The 16,648-nt window shown below is 47.5% G+C and overlaps 6 protein-coding genes across 6 annotated transcripts; 3 read left to right on the top strand and 3 right to left on the bottom strand.

Annotated features, from left to right (window-relative positions):
• Positions 1–2,038: 2,038 nt before the first annotated feature.
• On the top strand, positions 2,039–3,039 carry F5891DRAFT_1211169 (uncharacterized protein; the record flags this gene model as incomplete). The annotated part of the gene is made up of 3 exons (XM_041369195.1): positions 2,039–2,180; positions 2,245–2,731; positions 2,784–3,039. 3 exons carry the CDS (start codon positions 2,039–2,041, stop codon positions 3,037–3,039), a joined length of 885 nt encoding a protein of 294 aa, XP_041218153.1.
• A 1,705-nt stretch (positions 3,040–4,744) lies between these two features.
• Positions 4,745–5,830, top strand: F5891DRAFT_1211167 (uncharacterized protein). The gene is made up of 4 exons (XM_041369194.1): positions 4,745–4,894; positions 4,946–4,978; positions 5,026–5,123; positions 5,171–5,830. The coding sequence occupies exons 1-4, from the start codon at positions 4,851–4,853 to the stop codon at positions 5,548–5,550; spliced, it is 555 nt and encodes a 184-aa protein (XP_041218152.1). The 5' UTR covers positions 4,745–4,850; the 3' UTR covers positions 5,551–5,830.
• Positions 5,831–6,263: 433 nt separating this feature from the next.
• F5891DRAFT_1211161 (uncharacterized protein) lies at positions 6,264–7,251 on the bottom strand (the record flags this gene model as incomplete). Its single annotated transcript, XM_041369193.1, has 4 exons — positions 6,264–6,760; positions 6,815–6,898; positions 6,952–7,051; positions 7,105–7,251. 4 exons carry the CDS (start codon positions 7,249–7,251, stop codon positions 6,315–6,317), a joined length of 777 nt encoding a protein of 258 aa, XP_041218151.1. The 3' UTR covers positions 6,264–6,314.
• Positions 7,252–9,954: 2,703 nt separating this feature from the next.
• F5891DRAFT_903269 (uncharacterized protein) lies at positions 9,955–10,434 on the bottom strand (the record flags this gene model as incomplete). Its single annotated transcript, XM_041373501.1, has 3 exons — positions 9,955–10,028; positions 10,077–10,174; positions 10,277–10,434. Coding segments are annotated over 3 exons (330 nt in total), but the record flags the coding sequence as incomplete, so codon positions are not given.
• A 162-nt stretch (positions 10,435–10,596) lies between these two features.
• F5891DRAFT_1069561 (uncharacterized protein) lies at positions 10,597–11,712 on the bottom strand. The gene is made up of 8 exons (XM_041363237.1): positions 11,656–11,712; positions 11,530–11,608; positions 11,353–11,477; positions 11,295–11,330; positions 11,112–11,237; positions 10,999–11,061; positions 10,764–10,941; positions 10,597–10,708 (listed from the first exon to the last, which is right to left on the bottom strand). The coding sequence occupies exons 1-8, from the start codon at positions 11,656–11,658 to the stop codon at positions 10,665–10,667; spliced, it is 654 nt and encodes a 217-aa protein (XP_041218149.1). The 5' UTR covers positions 11,659–11,712; the 3' UTR covers positions 10,597–10,664.
• A 1,006-nt stretch (positions 11,713–12,718) lies between these two features.
• F5891DRAFT_1166584 (uncharacterized protein) lies at positions 12,719–14,702 on the top strand (the record flags this gene model as incomplete). Its single annotated transcript, XM_041365433.1, is given in 11 exon segments — positions 12,719–12,810; positions 12,865–12,988; positions 13,043–13,170; positions 13,220–13,297; positions 13,317–13,752; positions 13,971–14,013; positions 14,084–14,110; positions 14,161–14,328; positions 14,385–14,445; positions 14,492–14,523; positions 14,610–14,702. 9 exon segments carry the CDS (start codon positions 13,044–13,046, stop codon positions 14,700–14,702), a joined length of 1,065 nt encoding a protein of 354 aa, XP_041218148.1. The 5' UTR covers positions 12,719–12,810; positions 12,865–12,988; position 13,043.
• Between the last annotated feature and the right edge of the window lie 1,946 nt (positions 14,703–16,648).

The raw sequence follows: 16,648 nt of genomic DNA, 5'->3' as shown, positions 1-16,648 counted from the left end.
AACATATCCTCGCAAGCACATCATACCTGGACAAGACAGTGCAACTATGGAACCTCGAAACCAACCGACCCATCGGAACACCACTTCACCATGGACAAATTGTCAAGTCTGCGACCTTTTCTGCAGATGGAAAGTTCCTCATCACCAGCTGCCGTGACTCCAACCACATATACACATGGGATGTTTCTGCTATCGTCAAAGAGGTTGGCCTTCCACCAGATACGGTAAGCTTCGATACATTTCTTCTTCAATGACCTTTGAACCACGTTGACAATGGCTCCCTCAGGGTGATGCTATACGGCACCCAGTTCCAAAGATGAAAGGCGTTCGTTGAATACCCCAAGGATTTTTTGACGATGCCCTGCGAGAAGATAATGTACGCGATCCTCATATGTTATAGCATGCTCCGAAAAATGTGCTGTCAGTTGCGCATTCGTCTATCCCAATCCCATGGGCCACATAACTGCCCCACTCCATTACCACGTCAACGCACCTTCAGTCGCTTTCCCTCCTTCTGTTGCCGCTTCAAGCCACATGGGACAACTGAACCAGACACCCAATCCCGATCTCTCAGCTGGACTCGAAACCTAGGATTTGGTATACTACGCAGACGAGATGGATCGGACAACTAGTTGCAAGAGCTCGAGGTCCCTCGCACAGCGGGAAAGCCTGTGCGTTTTTTCTCTTTCACAATTCTTCTTTATCACTGACTTCTCTTCACACAGAGGAACTATCACGCAAGAAAGAAGAAGCCAGCTGCGAGCTCATCTCGACCTCCCAATGCTCATACCACGCAACAACCCAGCGGACAAACTACATCATCATCATCATCATCATCATCATCACAGCTACCACCTCCAATTGCTACTACCTCTATACTTTCTGCCGTTGCTGGTATTGCTGGAGCACCGGGAGTACCCTCGCACCCTCATATCACCGGTGCTGGATGGCGCGCTCGTTTTGTAGGCTGGGTTTGCTGCATGCCTGTTCAGAACACCGACTGCCAACATTATCGAAACAACATGATTCGTTCATTCTTGTTGTTTGACTCATCTATAGCTAATCTCTCACAACTTTCTTGCCGTCGTCGTCTAGTATTACACTGGCGTGTAGTATCATGGTGTACCAATATCCACCAGGTGTTGATTCATTATATGCGCACGTGAATTTTGAAAAAGATAATACCAAGATCGAGCAAGACACTTGTCAAATACCCCAAGGATACTTTGACGATACACAATATATATGTGAGTTTCATCTATAATGGCAGAGTCTTGCTTGACAAAAGTATTACTTCTTTACAGTCCCATTCCATGGACAACGTGACTGTCCCGCCGTATCATCATGGCAACTTTTCATTATTCGCTTACACTACTTCTGGCCCCGCTGCCCCGATCTACGAGGCAACTGAACCTGACACCTAATATTGACCCCGGTCCAATTTGACTCAAACCTTCGTCCCTGACATCCAGTTGCGAGTGCCACTCGCAGTCGAGGTTCCATGCACAAGGGGCAAGCCTGCGTTTACCGAGTTGACGGTGAAGTCCGCATCCATGACGGATGCCAAATCTTGACTCCTTCAAGCTTCAAAGCTCCAACTTGAAACGCAACACCTCGTCAGTTCTTAAATCACTGTGACTTGTAGCGCGCTCGAGACATGCAAGTGGTGAATGGCTTGCTAGGCACAGCCTATCGATATGAAGATAGCTGTAACAACATTTCGAACAGCTTTACCGCATGTTACTACTTTTGGATGTGTGGGATAGGATTTCAGCAAGCGCGACGTGTACTTTGACTCACCTTATTAAATACTGCTGTAAGGCTTAACACTTTTTTGGGTCTACCCAAGGTTTACGGCGGTTGTACTTATGTACAAATCCTCATTTGACTCGCGAATTGGTAACGAGTTCGGGAGTAATACTTAATCATTGAGCTTGCCATTCCGGCGCATGTTCTCCTTCAAGTCTCGCATGGTAAAGAACTAGTGCCATATTACCATCTACTATTTTCTTTCTCAACTCTCATTCTTTTAGTACTCATGGTCATCAGTACAAACAGTGACATCTATGCTCCATTTCTACAAGGCATAATGATGGAGGACGGTTATCAGTCCAACGAGGATGGCTCCGGCTTGCATTCACCCATCTTCGGGGCTGAATTTCCTCAGCCGCATGGATACAGTAAGTCCTATCGTCTTTTCAAAAACAGTGTTAATCATCATTTCACATGTTATCCACAATGAAGTCTGCTATCGTCAAGATCAACTAGATAGACAACATGCAGCGGGCATCCTAGCCTCTCAGTTTAATTACATCAACATCCACCCGCACCCTCACCTTCTCGAAACCCCTTCGGATTTTCATTCAAATCAGAATCTTCACCACCATAATTCATATCAGTCTGAGTTTCCTCCACAAAGAAATCACCTCGGCCTTGACACACCGCCCCATGCCCACCCTAACACCTGCCTTCCGCTCCCTCCAGCTCACGGTGCCGTCATCAATTTGTTCTACCAAGGCCCCCAAAATCGAAAATATTCTGCCGAGGACTTGCGCACACAGTCTTACTCAGGTGGTTGCTCAGCACAACCCCCTGCAATACAAACTCCAGAGAGCACTCGATCCCCTGTTCCAACGTCAGAGTCAACCCTTCAACTGCAGCCAGCCGCATCTACGTCTCAGGATCCGCCTCACAGGGAAATTTCGAATCAGGTGGTAGCTTGTCAGCAATGGTGCGTTCATTCTTATTCTTATTTCAGGTTGCTCATTTTCGTGGTTGCTAAGTCGTGCAAGGAAAATTCGATGTGATTCTGCAAGACCAATTTGTCATAATTGTGTGCGCCGCTCGAATGAATGCCAATACGATGCAGCACCTAAACGGCGAGGGCCTGATAAAAGGCCAGGCACTCGCCAGCGCTCATGCAAGAAACGTCCAACAGATGGTTCATCCCCTTCTTCCCTTCGGTCCAAGCGAAAACGCACTTCAGTCAGGAATGATGACTTCGAGCTTCCGCAGGAATCTAACGTCCCCTCCGCCTGAACTTGCCTCGTGGTCGGGTGTCACCCCAAGGTCACAGGTATTGGTACCCCGAGTGGAATTGATGCCAGTCAATCGGTTTCTTCTCTCCCTCTGCATTGCGTCTCTAATTTTATCACACCTTAGCTAAATTTGGACTTCTACCCAAACGACCTGTATCTCTGCTTCAGGAACACACCCCACCTATCAATTTGACCTTCGCGCGGAAGTCACTTCCGCACACCTAACCTATTGATAGGAATTTCATGCGGAAAGGAATTTGCTCTGTAGCTTTACTATAAGTATGCTCGTGAAACCATGTTCAGATCTTGTTTCACCTAAGTGGACAATATCATTATTGTTGTCGAACTATGGGGTCAAAACGCCCTTGAAGTTTGAGAATGAATATTTCATCTCAATCTGCTTGCGGCGGTCGCCATAGGTCGCCATGTTGATGGTCTACCTGTTTCACAGGTAAACGCAATGCAATCACGAGGACTCAGGACGGGGGGAAGGAGAAACTTTACACTCACTAGTAGTAGGTAACTAGTACGCCAGCCACCATCAATTTATCCTGTGATATCAACGGTACATCCGCTATTTCTCCCCTCCTTTTCCACACAGCGGGCTCCAAGCCGTTGTTGTTGGCGCAGAGTAAGGGCTTGCAAGGGGGTGTCTTCGGAAGGTCCTATGTAATCTTTTTGCATCCTTAAATTTCATGGGTTTCAAGCTGATGCCCTAGCTGTAAAGTTGGTTGCTGGTGATAGTCCCCAACCATCCGCGGTTCACAGCTCGAGGTAGTGTAATTTATGTTGAGCAGAAGGTACTTCACCTTAACTCCTCAGAGTGTGTACCTTCGAACGACCCTTGACAGCCGCATGACGAAATGACGGCGTTAGAAGGTAAGAGTCAAGCGGGACACGTGATGGCGACGAATAGGGAATATAATTGATAATTGATATGCAAACAGCTGCGCAGCACTTGCAAGCTTTGTGAGGCAACATAGTTAGTGCAGGATGGATATGAATAAGTAAGTTCCATAGGTCACTTGACAACAATGTTCTCACGGAGTCGGAAGACCGCCGAGGAAGTGTGCCACGTCGGCGGTCGCCCTCCATCGATCATGGCATGGATTTGTCTACGATGTTTACTATATAGACGGCCGCATCGAGTTACCGAGAGCATATTAATTAATGTGTTATTAGTGCGACTCCGGGGTATATAATTAACAGTACCAGTGTCCAGTAGTACAACATGAAGCATAGTATGTGATACAGGATTGATAACCTCAGAGTATCATGTTATCGACATTCGACGCGTCAATTCCAACGAGTGACCATAGTACTTCCAAGGTTCGTCATCCTCTCGGAGATCGTCAACACGAGAATACCTAGACAAGCGTGCTCTCCTCCGCCGCCACCAGAAACTACGTACAATCGCTAAGTCATCAAGCTTGACCTGTCAAAGATGCGACGCGTTCCCTTGTGCCTGGATTGTAAATTTGGATATTAGAATTTGTTGTGATGGCAAGAAGTTCACCAGAACTGTTTGTTCATCACTGACGTGTCCATCCAAGTTCCAGAAGCCCAATCTCGGGCCAATCAACGAACCAGAACAGCCACACGGAGGCATTTCTTCCAGATACAGTAAGTACGAAATATCGGGACGTTACGAGCGGTGGTGGTTAGATGCTCTTCCATCATGAGTTCGCCTTATACAAATGTGCCCTGACCCTCTCCACGACCGAGCCCATCTAGTCGGAGACCTTCAACAATTGCAGAGCTCTCAGACCGTACTCTTTCCAACCTTTGGGATCCTTCGAAAGGTCTCAAGCAATGGCTATTGCTCCCTTTCTTATGCCTATCGAGAGCCCAACAAGGTCAGCGTCCTCGAATCTTGAATTTATACATATATAGACTTGGCCATATAGGAACCGCGCTACAACTCCAACAAGGTTGAAGCCGTGAGTATCTCCTCGTCATTATTGGGCGTATCTCATTGTCACTTCAGCCCGTCTTATCCTGCACCAGTAACCACAACATCGCCTATTCCACCGGATGGACATATTCAATACCCAGAATTCATGTCGCAACACCAGCTCAAGCAAGGTTACGCACCTTCTCTGCAATCAATGTTTAATTACCCCACTCTCAAGCCCACCATCTTGTACGATCTTCCCTACTTTTCGAACCGGAATCTTCTCAATTGTCTACTCATCAACTTCCTGATCTTTCTGTGGTTGTCTTGCCGAGTCAGCCGACGTCATACCCATACTCTCAGAATACGACGCGGTCGACTTCTGATGTTTACTTTGATTCTGCAACCCCGTATTCTTCCCTTTCGCGAGTTCGTCAGGCCGTTCCTCCACCTCCATCCGCTCCCGTACGTCGTATCGATGGTGACCGGTACCGGACTGCTGACCAAGACTCTGCACGGATTACTTGTAAAGCCAGCGATCCTGTTCAAGTACCCGACCTGAAGATCGAACTTGCTACGAGAATGTCTTCCGCAGGTTCCTGTCTATCTCATCGCTGAATATGGCGCGAAATCGTGAAACTTTTCGACTGTTGCTTGGAAAGACAAAGAAAATAAATTTACTGTCACGGCGCTCTTCATTCCAAGGCAGCACTTGACAAGCGATACTTGCACTATGGACGAGGAAGAGCTCGTCCTGCAATTCACGGAAGAACTTGATTACCTTGGGATGAGCATGTTTCCTCCGGTCGTCCTGTGTATCTGCGTCTAACAATCTTCGTTGGATTCACACCCATCCTTCACAATCTTGTGGGTCCCTAATTTTAGCACAGAACCTCTTGCTGACTGGCCCTTTATGAAAGCTTTATGTTCTACATACGCATTCTGGATTTTAGCGCATGCTTCCAGAGTCCTTTGCCGTTGTTTGCGCCCCAAAGTTCACTCCCAAGTGGGTACCGCATTGCTCATACCACTCATGTCTTGATTCTTTTCACAGTTAGCTTCGGAATGTTCTGCCTTACCGACTCCCCAGGTTTGCAAACAAATTTGGACTGCAATGCCAAGGAAGCCCGCACTCAGAGGTGCCGATCTACACAGTGCGTAGCTTCTGGAGTGATTCGTCCACAGCTATTGATCGGTTGTTTAGGACGCAGACAAGGGGCACGTGCAAATGAAAGACAGCCCGCTGAAGATCTTGGACTTGCGATGATGCAGGGCTCGACGTTTTCCTGACTTTTATCTATAATTTACAAATGCAGCATTTCTAGCACTCGGCACAATCCACATCCGTTACCCCCTACATCCACACGCCTTAGTATCGGATACTACAGCACTTGTAAGATGACAGTCGTATCATCCATATAAAGGACAGGCATGTCTACGTTGAGCATGCATGAGACTCTGTCGATGTCTTCTGCGCCCAGAGCGTGTCTTAACAAGCGCAGCATTGCCCCTTCAATGTCATCTTTCACGACGTCACCCACTATTTCCACCCACTTCCGGACGAGAGATGCGAAGGATTCAACGTGATCTGGGTCATCCATGTAAACGTCAACCAGCCCGTCGGAACACATCAAGATAAAGCAGTTGCAGCTTGACTGCTCATGAAGGTCGACATGACAAACGCTTGCAAGATTCGAGACGCATGGCGGGCTCAGATTTCGTGAAATGAAAGACTCAGTCGCAGCAGGGACACGAAATCCCGGTTCTACGTTTAAGAATATTTTCTCAGCGTAGATGCGAGGCAGTTTGAAGCTGTGGTCACCAACAGCTTGATGCTGCATCACAGTGAGATCATCTGGTCTAACACATTAGATAGGCTTACCTCTCGTGACAGCAAGATTACCGAGCACTCTATCGTCGAAGATGCATTCTGATTGTGAACTCGCGTCTCGTCTACTTCCGAGCACTGCTTCAAGATCGATGTCAGTGATTTCCGCTTGAACCTTCACCTCAGCTTACCCACTAAGCCATCATCGAGATTTAGCACCCAAAGATGTTTCTTTGTAGGGTCGACGAGCGTCAATAAGATTGTAGATCCCCTCAAGCAACGTAGGGTTTTCTGATGATTTAGTCCCCGGAAGACTGGTCGTTGACTCGCGCTTTGACTGTTACATCTGACATCGTGGCGATTTCGTCGACTTGTTCAGGGAATATTTCGAGGAAGTCCTGTCTTATTGCTTCATCCACGGCAAAAATCCCTTTGGTGAGAACATCTGAAACGCCCTCCAAGTTGGTCACTGTGTGCAACAATCCAGCCATTAAAAGGAAGGACTATTCCGAGACAAGGTAGTCAGCTGTGTCATGTCCTCCGTGTCCTGTATAGGAGAGGTTTAATTGATTAATAAAATACGCGGGGAAAGATGAAGTATATGTAGTGCCTCATAACACGCACCATTGAAGACACAGTTCAAGCTCCAGACACCATTTGAGAGGCGTAAATCCATGATTAGATACCTGTCCTCGTTGATTGAACTAACATGAGGCTGTAGAGAAGCGCCAAGGCTCCTTGAGCCGTCGCTTGAGATATTAGTTATGCAGCGTTTCAGGATCTGAGCACATAGCTCGTGCTCTGGAAAGAGACGATAACGCCAAGGGCCGTAATCAGAGCCATAGGGCATAAAAAGTTGGTGTGCAAAGTTTCTTTCTTCCATTAAGTATGTTATGTATCCCTGTGCAGTGCGCACGTGGCTCCACCGATCCGAACATCAACTACATGTACATTCGCTCATTTCAAGTCGCATCAGAATTCAGAATCCAGAAAGGCATTTGCAAATGGGATTTAAGGAGCAAATCGAACGCCGTGATTGACATGGACATATAAATGGTGTCACGCGTATGATCATGATCGATCGTGAAACGATCTGTGAAATTGAGAACAAAGAGCAAGTATTAGCTAGCCTTTGATCGTCGCGATTGAGAGTTGGCCGGACTACATTTTAAAATCAAGCAAGCTGCACTACTTATACCTGCTGAGCGCTAAGATCCCAGGCAAGTTTTTATTTTCTAACAATAAATGGAACATGCCTTGGAAGACACCAAATGAATCAGAAACTGGGTGACTGTAGCGATAATCAAGAACACAGCCAGCGACGAAACTTTATTTTCCTAATCTCCAAATTATCCTCCTTCTCTATGTCGAAATCATCATTGTAGAAGATAATGAGAGAGTTGATTGTTCCTAATGTATACGCATCTGTATTGCGGTCAAAAAAGGGAGGGACAGTCCCTAATGCAGCGGGCTGAATGGTAGCTAGCGGGGGAAGGTGATTGATGTTTTCCGGCCTTGATACTTGCAACGCTAGTTCACGACCATGACCACTCCTCTATGACAATAACGAGGGGACACTTTAGGATATGGTGACAGATATAACAACGGACCTGACTCACAGTTTTTTGAAGAGGTTTGTAATGATTTCGTTCCTGTGGCACCTTAGCATTTTGGCTTGCAAGTCTGACGTTCATGACCATAGCTCGGGTCTCTTGTAACATCGCACGATTTTCGTTTATGATCGCCTGAGTCGTATTTTGTGTTCTTTGTATCTCATCTAATCTCGCCAGGACATCAACAGCTCCAACTGTTGCTGTTGCATCTACATCGAGATTAGTGAACTTTGGGTCTGGCGCCAAAATGAGGACTTACGAATGGTGCGCAATACATGAGCTCTGTTTTTCGCAGCTTCGATATGCATGTGAGATACTGCCGGAATTATACCTGAATTGAATTGATACACAAACCATTGATTGCAGATTGAAACAACTCAAGCTGAAACTATCTTGACTTACGGCTGAGAGGCTCCAGTTCCTGCACAGTCTTCTCCGCATCGTAGGCCGCATTTATATCAAAGGGATCTCTGATATCCTTGGCTTCATGGAGTCTATGAGAAGCTAAGGCGGAGATGTGTAGAAGGTCTGGGAACATATCTGCCAAAGAACGAACAGCTAATGGATAGGTTATCGCAGCCATTCCAGGTGATTGTGCGATGTAGCAGATCAAGTTGCCACCGTAGTTGCGACGAGGGCAATGCTGATGATAACTTTAGTTGTAGCTTAATAAGTGGTTTGAATCACAAAGACCTCAATCGCAGCGGGCCGCGGGTCTTGTAATTATGTAATAGTCATTCCTGTGGGATTAATTTGCTAACCCTTTTTTCAGCTTCATTTTCCACAATTTTTGCTTTCCCTACTAGTAGACCTTCACAAGGAATTCACATTCGTGCCCTTGCAACCTGACTATAGCATTGAACTTCGACCCGGACTCGGAGCTAGTAGCCAACACAATAAGAGGATTCTTCAACGCCAACAACTACTCTTCTGGTTGAGGCACTCAGCCTTCTCAGTACAATGAGGGGTGTGATAACCATGCTCCTACTCGTTGCTAAGTGGCTGAACACGGTGAGCACATGCCTACCAGGCAGTGTCAAATGAACATCTTATAACCAACTCATTGGTGTTGCATTGCCGAAATACTTTGAGTGCACCAATGGCGGCATCGTCTGTATGTTACATGACCATGCTGTTGATCACACTGGTGATTTAAGTATAGCCCCACGAACATCGAACAGTTAGTCCACACAATTCAGCTTCCAGTGCATGCGCCTCGGTGGCTTTGACAGCTTGGTCCTGTGCACGTGTGAATGTGTGGAGAGGTGGAGAAGATGGAATACCGTATCCACGTATCTAGATGCACACAAAGAGAAGATTCCACCGATGCATAGTTGGCCAACCTAATTGCCGTGTTCCATCTTTCCATAGTTGGGTCGCCTGCCGGCTGTTTGCGTTTCTGCATGAATTCATATGCGTTTCTTGGCTCAGCGCCTGAACTGCTGTCGGATGACAATTGACCAGTATCTTCGGTTATCAACTCAGAGAGAAGAGGGAGCGACACCTCCAGAAGCCTCAGCTGAGTCATTGGGTTGAGTACCTGCGCATATATGCAGTGGCAATAGAGAGCATATCAAATTTCTGAAGGACCGATATAAACGGGTCGTCGGCTTTGGAGCTGGTCAACACTTTGTCAGCATTGCATTGTTCTAGAACTGGTACAGGTTCAGATGGGCAAAATGATGAGAAGGATTCCACTCAACGCATGCTCGTAAGATCGAAGTAAACATCCTTTTGCGTATCTTCGAGCACATAGACTATACACATGACAGAATCATAGTATGGGCCTGCAACACGCCCTCTGGAGGAAACACGCTAATATGCATCGGAAACACGCACTCATTGAACGACTTACGATTGGCAAGACATCGTCAAGCAGATCTGACTAGATGGTCAGATCCACGGGACACAACACTCTTTGAGAAACTTCACCTTTGATGTGTTCGCATCGTCCTCCGAAATACCGTTCTCCATATTTGCTACCACTGCCACTGATTCGGAATTACCCTCCCATCTGACTTTCTTTCGTGGCAACTGAAAGCTCTCTTCAGTGTCGGACTCGGCTGTCTGATTTTGCTCGTGGTTTTGTGCGCTCTTAGCGACTTCATTTTTACGGTGATTAGAAGACCCATTTTGTTTTGTCCTCTTCATGTCGTTCTGATGCGTGTCTGTAGATGGTGAGCGGTAACTTGCAAGGCAACGACTTGCAGTTATACTGTTATGAGTCGACATGTGCATTTTCATCAGCAGCGACAGTACAATGATGACGAGATGCGGACAAGGTAATAGGATCACTTCTTTACTTTCAGTAACTCTTTTGTGTCCTCTCCAGTCACTGCGTAACAAAGAATCTGTTAGTAGCAATCGTCACAAAGTAGGAGACAACGCACCATTCAACAAGAGGCTCTGAGCATCTAACATCACTTTATTCCCTGAGGAGGCTAGCATGTTGGCGACATCCCTTGCGGCCTCAAGCCGACGAAGCTCCAGAAATCCTTTATTCGTGCGCATGGCTTCACCAATCAGCTCAGCACTCTTTGCCTCACCTTGAGCTTGCACTATAATAGACTGTAGAAGACACATCAGAACTAAGAAAAACCGATAATTACTACAAGGATATATTACCTGCTTTTCTTGGATGGCCTGATCAGCCAAGAAGGCAGCCCTCAAAGCTGTTTGTTGAGCGACCTGTAGGGCAAAATTACCTCGGTGAATGGGATATGTACCAGATTACTTGCCTGCTTGGCCTCGACAGCATGCGTAAACTCAGGTGAAAATGCCAAATGGGTGATAGACACATCGTCTAGCACCGCATTAAAGCGCAATGCACAATTCGTCAGGTTCTCGCAAATTAACCGGGACACCTGACACATAACCCATCGTCATTTTACAACAGGGTAGTAGGTGAAAATACTGCGCACCATCTCACATTGTGTAATAAGTCGACTCGCATTGAACTGTGCGACCACACTTGAGGACTTCGTTAACTATAGACGGTAGTACGCGCTCGTCATAGTCTTTTCCTAGTTCACGATATATTTGAGGCAGAGTAGATACAGCCGGCCGTGACAGAACTCTGCAAGTAATGTTGACCATTTGCAGATCTACAATTCCAAATTAAGCGGGTGCAGGTGTGCCGCAAGCTGCAGACGTCACCTTTCGTGCCAGTCAAACTTGCTACACTCCGAGGCTTTGCACGAATGTCGAAAACTATTGGAGTCTCGAACCAGGGAACCTGAGGAGCATAAGCAAACAAAATGCGTTCAAAAGAGTGGTACGAACCATGAGATGTGTCCCTTCACTGTACACCTCATCCCTAACACCCTGGAGACTGAAGCCTATAACTAGGTTAGGTGTGCGGATGTGACCTCCGCATGAAGGTCTGGTAGATAGACCAATCATCATCCGGGTCTAGACCTGCAAATTTAACGTACTATCATGGAGTCGACACGATGAGAATGACACATGAGGGTAAGGCGCACCTTGAGAATCTCCAGTTCTCGCTTCACCTTGTTGTAATCTGCGTATGTTTCAAGTTGTGTTATCGGAGCGTCTATTTTGCGCGAGCAGAGTCTGCTTCACGAGCCTGTGGAATGTGTAGATATGAGTGATTGTACTCATCGAGGATATTTCGTTCAGGATGACACCTGCCTTTTCTGGAATCCGCTCCTCTGATCGGGCTGCTGCGCCTCGTGCAATACCGACGGCAGCTTCGAGTCGGGTGCGTTCAGACTCAAATTCGGAGAGACGAGTCGTTAAAGACCTAACGCTATTGACACGTGCACACGTAAGAATAAGAGGGTACACAAAAAGAGTGGGCAAAGGTCGAAACGGAAGGAAAGAAGAGAAACAGACGTACCACTCACTGCTTTGCTGCCAGTGCGCAATGCCTCGAAGGTCCCAGTAATAGGAAGGAAGGGTAAAATGTTTGCATAGCGACGAGGAAGGTGACTGTATGTCAAACAATAGAATAAAATATCTGACACTGTGTGGTAGTTAGTTAGTCGATGAACAAGGGATAGAGGCTGACAAAACTTACATTTCGCAACTCAACGGTCGCGACTCTGCTATTCAAGTGTTCCAGGTCGACCATCATGTCAGCCTCTGCAAGACGGGAGATTATCTCTTTGTCTGAGTAGAAGTGTTAGCGTGTGAGACGAAAGCACAGTAATGATGCGGAAAGAAGGGGGCGGAGGATGGAAGTGCAGCTCACCCTGACGCTCGAAGCTTCAAGGAAAGTCATGCAGAGAGGCTGAGAGCGACGAGCGCAGCGGGTTTCAAAATCACGTGATGCCAGTACATAAGCCCACGTGGCTGTGTCGAAAAGTACTCAGAGATTCGGAGTCCAGACTCTAAAGAAGAGGAGGAACAGCTGGACGATTATCCCAGATATTGACATAGCTGATGCCACTTTCGCCTGAAGTAATACCAAAATAGGTGCGCAAGCAGCTTTCCTTCTTCTGCGGTACGCCATATGTCAGTATCAAATAGCAAGTCCCACGATATGGATCTTCGCATCTTGCTTCATCAAACCACCCATAAAGTGATGAGGAAGGCGTTGCGGAATGCATTGACGCAGCGCGTCATATGACCAAGATGTGCGCTCAACTCCTCAGTGAGTACCCATGAACACACTTGCGCACTGTTGCATGTGCTGACGAGTCTGTAGTATGAAGCGCGAGATTGGCCATCTTTGCCATGACGAGCAGCGACCGCCAAAGACTGGTGGGAAGCAGAGTTCCGATGCTGTTCCAGCTGCTTCGTCAAATAGTGTTGATCCTGCAAGGTCGATGACTCGTGTGTATACCATGGCTTTGTATTACTATGCTGAGAGCGTTTTGCGCAGAGCCTATCTATGGCTCATCCATGCCTCCTCCAGCGACCGTCGCATGGCCAATGAGTGTTCCGTCAAGCGCATATCTCTGTCAGCCCGAAACGTTAAGCAACGAATTTTCAGTCCTCACGTTGTCATTTTATGGTCTTTCCGCTATGCGTCTCACTCAGTTATTCCTGTGACTTATTGGAAACTCTAGACGAGGGGTCTTTCTTCACCACATCTCCAGCAGCGACACCCTCCCTCATGCCTACGCCCACATTCTCTCAGGCTACTCCCTACATATCAAGCCCTGCCTCTGCTACTGAAGCGACATCGAACCCTCCGGCACATCCTCCTGAGGCACCCGCTGAAGAGCCTGCACCCCCTCTTCTACCGTCTACCACCAAGACAGAAATGTTTTTGTTGACTGCTGCAGATCAGGAGTCAGGCACTCGGGATGAACGACTGAGTCGCGTTATTCGGAGCAAATACGAGGCAGGTCTGCTCAAACCGTATGATCATGTCAAGGGCTATGCACGACTGTCAAGGTGGATGAATCGCAAGTAAGTCGTTGTCTTCTTGTTCACTCTCGTCACCCTCTTCAATATCCCCCTCATCTAGTTCCTCGTCACTGCCGTCTTCGTCGAGGCAGGTCTGCTCAAACCGTATGATCATGTCAAGGGCTATGCACGACTGTCAAGGTGGATGAATCGCAAGTAAGTCGTTGTCTTCTTGTTCTTGTTGAGACATTGATTTGACTCGAACACCTGTTTATCTTCAGTGTTTCTCGACAATCGAAGCGGCAAATTCTGCAACCGTTGTCGGTGCTGCGACCACATTCCGAGTGAGCGATGATCTTTTACGATATTTACTAACGTTGCTGATCATACTTAGGCTGTTGCGCAGTCCCTACGCGATATCGTGAGCTTGAGTCCTTACTGATGCAGTTTTGCGATCGACCATGTTACAAGGACCTCATTTTCATAGAAGAAGCTTTTGAGCGATTGCTTCTTCATTCCAACCATGTCTTCTCAGCCATGAATGCCCCAGCGTGTCTCTGGCGCCGAATGGGTGAGATCTATAAAGGAAACCGCGAGTTTCCAGAACTCATAGGTGTCGATGGACATATGATGCGAGGCGTAAGCTGTCTCGATGTGACTATGAATGCTTGCAAGGACTTATGTCTTCTATGTAGGGCCACCTTTGTATCTACGAGCTTATTGTAGAAGAGTCGGCAGTCAATTGTCGGGAGGTGAGTCTCGTCTATCGTAACACACTTCAACTTTTGACCCCGTTTGCTAGAAATATGCAAGTTTGACTCTTCCCAGAAGGCCGTACTCACATCTTGCGTGCTACGTTATAAAATCCCTTATCAATATGCAGCCGCAAACGCCGAAAAAGGATGGATGTCCCTAATGAGGAGGGCTTCATCAACTGCTGTTTCTCATTTACAATCAGGCGGGATAAGTGGGGCATACCGAGTATGATCGTTGGGAATCTCATCAAGTGCTGACGGGAATGCTAGAGGTTGGAGGTTATTGTGCAGAGAAGTAACGAGTTTATCTTGTAAGTTATGGGCCAAAGAGCCTATGAGCGGAATGATAAAAGTCCATGAGCATCTTGAAACTCTCGGTCCCCAGTCATTGAATGCGCCTATGCCAATCGCAGGCAACACTCATACGCTGAGTCTGCCGTTTCTCGAGAGCAATACCGAGTGTACTTGCGAAACATCGGTCGGATGCAGGTCATTGGGTTGTCTACAGGTTAGTCGGTCGGTTCACTTCTTTGCGCGATTTGATGAGTCTTTTGCCCTAGGTTCTCACTTTCTGACGGTGCACTCACGACATACGACTCGTATCCTATGCGGTTCTTTAAGTGACTCATCTTCGCAGACATCTGGAAGTTGCTCGCCGTCTCCATCACCCACTCTATTGCATCCGCAGCATGCGGTCAATGACTTTTCACGATATAATGTTTCGACTCAACTCTTGAAACATCTAGGCAGTGACATCGTGCCAACTATAGAACGCGGCATGAATACTATGTTAGCTAGAATTGGATGACTCGCGATCAACCGTCAGCTCGGTGTCAATTGTGTCGTTTGCTATAACCGCGCTCAAACACTTCTTGGCCTGGACGTCGGACGAGAAGAAGCTTATCTCCGGTTCACTCGCACTGATTGGGATATTCGACACTGCCGCTTGGCAGCAGATCGTTATCCTTCAAGGCATACACCTTGTCACCGCCATCTCCTTGCCTCCCAACAACCGCTTCCTTGTTAGCGTGTCACTCAACAAACCAGCGCGTCTATGGAATCTCGATGCAAACCTCCCAGTCGGACTACCCCTCCACCACGAACGGAGTTTGTACTCCGCAGCCCTTTCCCCAGATGGAAAGGTGCTAGTCACTGCTTGCAGAAACAAAAACGCGTACGCATGGGACGTTCACGCCATCCTCAAAGAAGTTGGGCTTGAGGACCTGTCTATTCCTGATGTAACTTTTATAGCTCCTCAGTAAAAATTACCCTAATATCCCACTCGCAGGTTCCAACTCGAAAACCATTAATGACCGCACGGGACATGTTCCTTAATCTTTTCAGCCACCTCAAGGTTTTCCCAGGTGAGTGGTCTGCATTTTGACCGGTTCTCATTCTCACCTCTGTACTTTTAGTCCTCTGCGGCACGCGGTACCCATTCTCATCCTGGCAGTATCCAAGCGCCCCTTCTCGATCACTTCGCGTCGCTCTTCCGCCACATTCATACATTGAACTCCAGCAATGCCCAACGCGGTCCATTTTCTCTCGTGCTCCTCTCATTGTCGAAGTTTCTGCAGTGCGGGACAAACAGGTATGTATTCCTCCCAGTGCGTTTATAATTGCTATTGTTCAGTCATTTCCTGTCAGTCGCAATCTCAATCGCACGGCCAGGGACCATCGATCATTGATCATCTACAACACCCCATGCTTCAGCCACTAATCCTGCCACACCGGGCGCAAGAGCTACCCATTCACGATTCGGACGCTTGTAGGCTCATCTCGTGCTCTTTCTCTGCTGCACATCCGCTCAACGCGCCGGTGCCGATGCACAACCACCGCAGCATCAATTGCAAGGCCAAGCGCAGACCCGTGTGACGTCGTCGCACACACAGCACCATCAAGTTCAATCACAAGGCCAGCCCCAGGCTCAGGCGTCATCATCACAGACGAGTCAGCCTACCGCACCCTCCACATTCGAGACACCTACTGCTCCTGATTCCCATACTACCGCGCCCAGTGCAGCAAGCGTGCAGCCCGCTCCCTGCCATTGCGGACCCGTTTTGTTCTTTTTCTCTGCTGTGCATCCCTTCCACATCCAGGCACTGCATCGCTTGCACGCTCATCTCAGTTCTGAATCTGGTACTTTGTTATCGTTTTTATATGTTCACGTTCAATGTGCGTATCTGATTTCACAACTTCCTCAA

This window comes from Suillus fuscotomentosus (assembly GCF_016647785.1).
Source record: "Suillus fuscotomentosus strain FC203 chromosome Unknown F5891scaffold_126, whole genome shotgun sequence".
Classification (NCBI taxonomy): domain Eukaryota; kingdom Fungi; phylum Basidiomycota; class Agaricomycetes; order Boletales; family Suillaceae; genus Suillus; species Suillus fuscotomentosus.
The sequence above is the reverse complement of the archived record's forward strand: the minus strand, read 5'-3'. Positions and strand labels throughout refer to the sequence as shown.